The sequence below is a fragment of the Triticum urartu genome, chromosome 2 (genome assembly GCF_003073215.2).
Source record: "Triticum urartu cultivar G1812 chromosome 2, Tu2.1, whole genome shotgun sequence".
Lineage (NCBI taxonomy): Eukaryota > Viridiplantae > Streptophyta > Magnoliopsida > Poales > Poaceae > Triticum > Triticum urartu.
Window position 1 is genome coordinate 734,149,085 of NC_053023.1, and position 3,092 is coordinate 734,152,176.

General features: G+C 49.9%; 1 protein-coding gene across 1 annotated transcript; it reads left to right on the forward strand.

Moving 5' to 3' along the window:
* The first annotated feature begins 394 nt into the window (after positions 1 to 394).
* Positions 395 to 2,556, forward strand: LOC125538357. Its single transcript, XM_048701617.1, has 3 exons — positions 395 to 926; positions 1,761 to 1,984; positions 2,296 to 2,556. Exons 2-3 carry the CDS (start codon positions 1,775 to 1,777, stop codon positions 2,554 to 2,556), a joined length of 471 nt encoding a protein of 156 aa, XP_048557574.1. The 5' UTR covers positions 395 to 926; positions 1,761 to 1,774.
* Positions 2,557 to 3,092: the final 536 nt, after the last annotated feature.

The following is a 3,092-nucleotide window of genomic DNA, read 5'->3' on the forward strand; positions in this document are numbered from 1 at the left end:
GGCTTCGTGGTCGAGTGATAGCTTCGTGGTCGAGTGTCTTTGAATCTGTCGAGTGGAACACCTCTAAGTCGATTGAAAGGTGATTTCTTCTAGGGATGTCCTTGGTAGGGCAGTTAGGACAGGTCCATGACCCTACCCTAGGTACATGGCTTCATCAGCCGGACCCACTGGTATGCTTGCATTAAAAAAGGACGAGGATTCCGAAGGTATCTAGACACTGCTATGTGGCCAAATTAGAAGTGGATAAGGCCGGACCCCCTGGCATGCTTGCATTCACTTCGGCAGAGTGGGTAGTTGGGTGGCTGGCATGCGAGCCCGAGGCGGACACCGAGTGGACGTGTGGCGTGTCTGTCTGGACTGTTTTATGCCTGTGTGAACGTAAATCAGACGCAAATATGGATCGAAAATGCATACAGACGAACACCGAGCGGACCAATTTTGAGTTTAAGTCCGCGTGTTAGGCAACGCAAACGGACACGCACGGACTATTTGTGTGAGCGTGGGTGTGAAGCCTGGCAGGGTGGCGGACTGGTGGGCTGTGACTGAGCGGCGTCGCGGCGGAGGTGGGGATGGGGACGGAGACGAAGCGCGTCGGATTCGCGGAGCCGAGGATCGAAGGCGCCGGCGAGGCAGGGCTAGGAAGCCCAGTCCGCGGGGCCGCGGCCGGGGAAGAGGAGGCCGCCGTCGTCGTCGGCGGCGGCGGCAAGGCAAACGCACGGCCGCTCCGTCGCAGAGGGGTCAAGTGAAGCGCAAGGCGGCCCTGAGGAGGAAGCGCCCGCCTCCCCGCGACGGGGAAAAGCGGCCGCCTCCGGCCCGGAGCTCGGCGCCGGTGGCGGGGGATTACAAGGAGGAGGACGCGATCGCCGTGCACCGTCGGGTCTGGGAGAGGAGATGGGCCGGCAATTTCGGCTCCTTCGACGACGGAAGTGAGAAGAAACCCTCTACTTGCGCCTGATTTTTCTAGTGCCACGCCTTACATGTTCAGTTAGTGTAAGGATCAATCACACAAGGGAATGACCCGATCTATCGACGCTGGAAATTGAAGCAATTTTGTTGCTGATGTTGTTACATTGGATTGGATTACATGCCACAGCCACAAATCCTATGCGTAGGTCACAGACCCTTTGCACTGCATATTGCTAGGATCATATATAGTTACTGAAACTAGAGTGCTGGTGAGATTAAATCTGTTTTGTTGTTGCTGTTGTTAGATCTCTAGATTCAATGCCACAACCACAAATTCAACCCATTGACCACAGACCCTTTGCACTGCATAAAATTGCTATGATAGCCTAGGAACATAGTTACTGAAACTGGACCGCTGGTCAAATTAAAGCTGTTTTGTTGTTGCCCTTGTTAGATTAGATTGGATGCCACAGCCACGAATCCAAACCATTGATCAGAGACCTTTGCACTGCATAATTGCTGGGACAATAGTTACTAAAACTGTATGCCTGTTTTTCTTTTCCATCTGATTGCATACACGGAACAAGGCTGGTAAAGATCCTAGTTCCAGTCTTTTCCTATTCATCTGGCTGTATGGTCCGTTTTCGATAACTGATTACTTATGTATAGAAAAGCCAACTCAGCCATAGATAAGAACATGGATGACATTCATATCTATTTTCTGGTGTATGCTGCTACTTAGTGTTGTCTGTTACTGTTTTCCAATAACATGCCAGTACCATTGTCTAAGTGTCTACCTGTATCTTTATTTGTACAGCAAGTATTCATCACTAACTTAATTTGTCTTCTCGCAGCGGGTATCGGTCCCATGTGCTACACATCCGAACCGCCCACCCCGGAATACCTTTTCAGAGAACAGACCGTGCAGATCTTCTCCATCAGGGTCAGGGCCCCAACAGATGGTCTCAAGTGGCCACTGCATGTCCATGGCTATGTCGCCACCAGAGACTCGATGGATCGCAATCGCAACTATCTCTTTAGGTGCGCAAGGGATAACTGCCAAACCCTCACGCAAAACGTGAGTACCACCTAATTTTCTCTGTTTTTACCTGCTTTGTCAACAATCTCTTGCTGCTGCTAGTACTACCTGGCCTCTTAATCTACTGTGCAATTGTAGATGTACTTCTCATTCAATGTTTACGCTGACCAACCTCTATGTTTATCTAATTTCAACCTTGAACAACTAAGCAATCGAACAAATAAACATCCTTTTGGATCAACCTTTGATTAGCATAATATGCTGGTTGCATCTCTGCTTGTTGGAAACAACAAGACATATTTCTACAAGTCTGTCAGTTGATTAATCACCAGGTAATGCCTGTGTTGCAGGATCCATTCTTGCTGTTAACAGGCCCATCCCGCGGGGTAGTGTTCCTCGATCCGATCACGTTCGAATTCCAGCTAAAAGTGAAGGGAAAAGGGGAGTCCGAGGACGAAATGCTGGCTTTTGGTGTCTTCTACTACGGCGATGGGAATGCTTGTGCACGCAAGCTCTCCATGTCCATCCCCCACAACCGCTGCACGCTCGAGTACGAAGTGGCGCTGCGGCCGCGCTCGGTCGAGGCCACCATCAGCGTCAAGATCCTCTAGAGTCGACCTGCAGGCATGCAAGCTTGAGTATTCTATAGTCTCACCTAAATAGCTTGGCGTAATCATGGTCATAGCTGTTTCCTGTGTGAAATTGTTATCCGCTCACAATTCCACACAACATACGAGCCGGAAGCATAAAGTGTAAAGCCTGGGGTGCCTATCTGTAGATCTAAGAGAGAAACTGACGGTTGCTGTGGATGCCTCTCTGTCCGGTTTCCTTGCGCGGGGTACAGCTGAGTTCAAGCCGGAGAACTACGGCACGAGCCACGGCGTGTGCGACCTCGGTTCCTGCAAGATTCAAGTCGCCGTTGCTTGGTCCCTTTTCGTTATTGTGTTGGGAAGATAGATAGACTGTGTTGGGTAGTGTTTGGTGGTTGCCTGTTTAGCGATTTTCAGGGGTAGCATCCCTGAAGCTGTTCAACTTTTCTGTATGGTCATGTCATGATGCCTTTTCGTGGCACTCAGCTTGTTATGTGTTTGCTCAGATGTTATGGTACTCAAATTGTAATTTTATACACTAGGAATGCATGGATGCT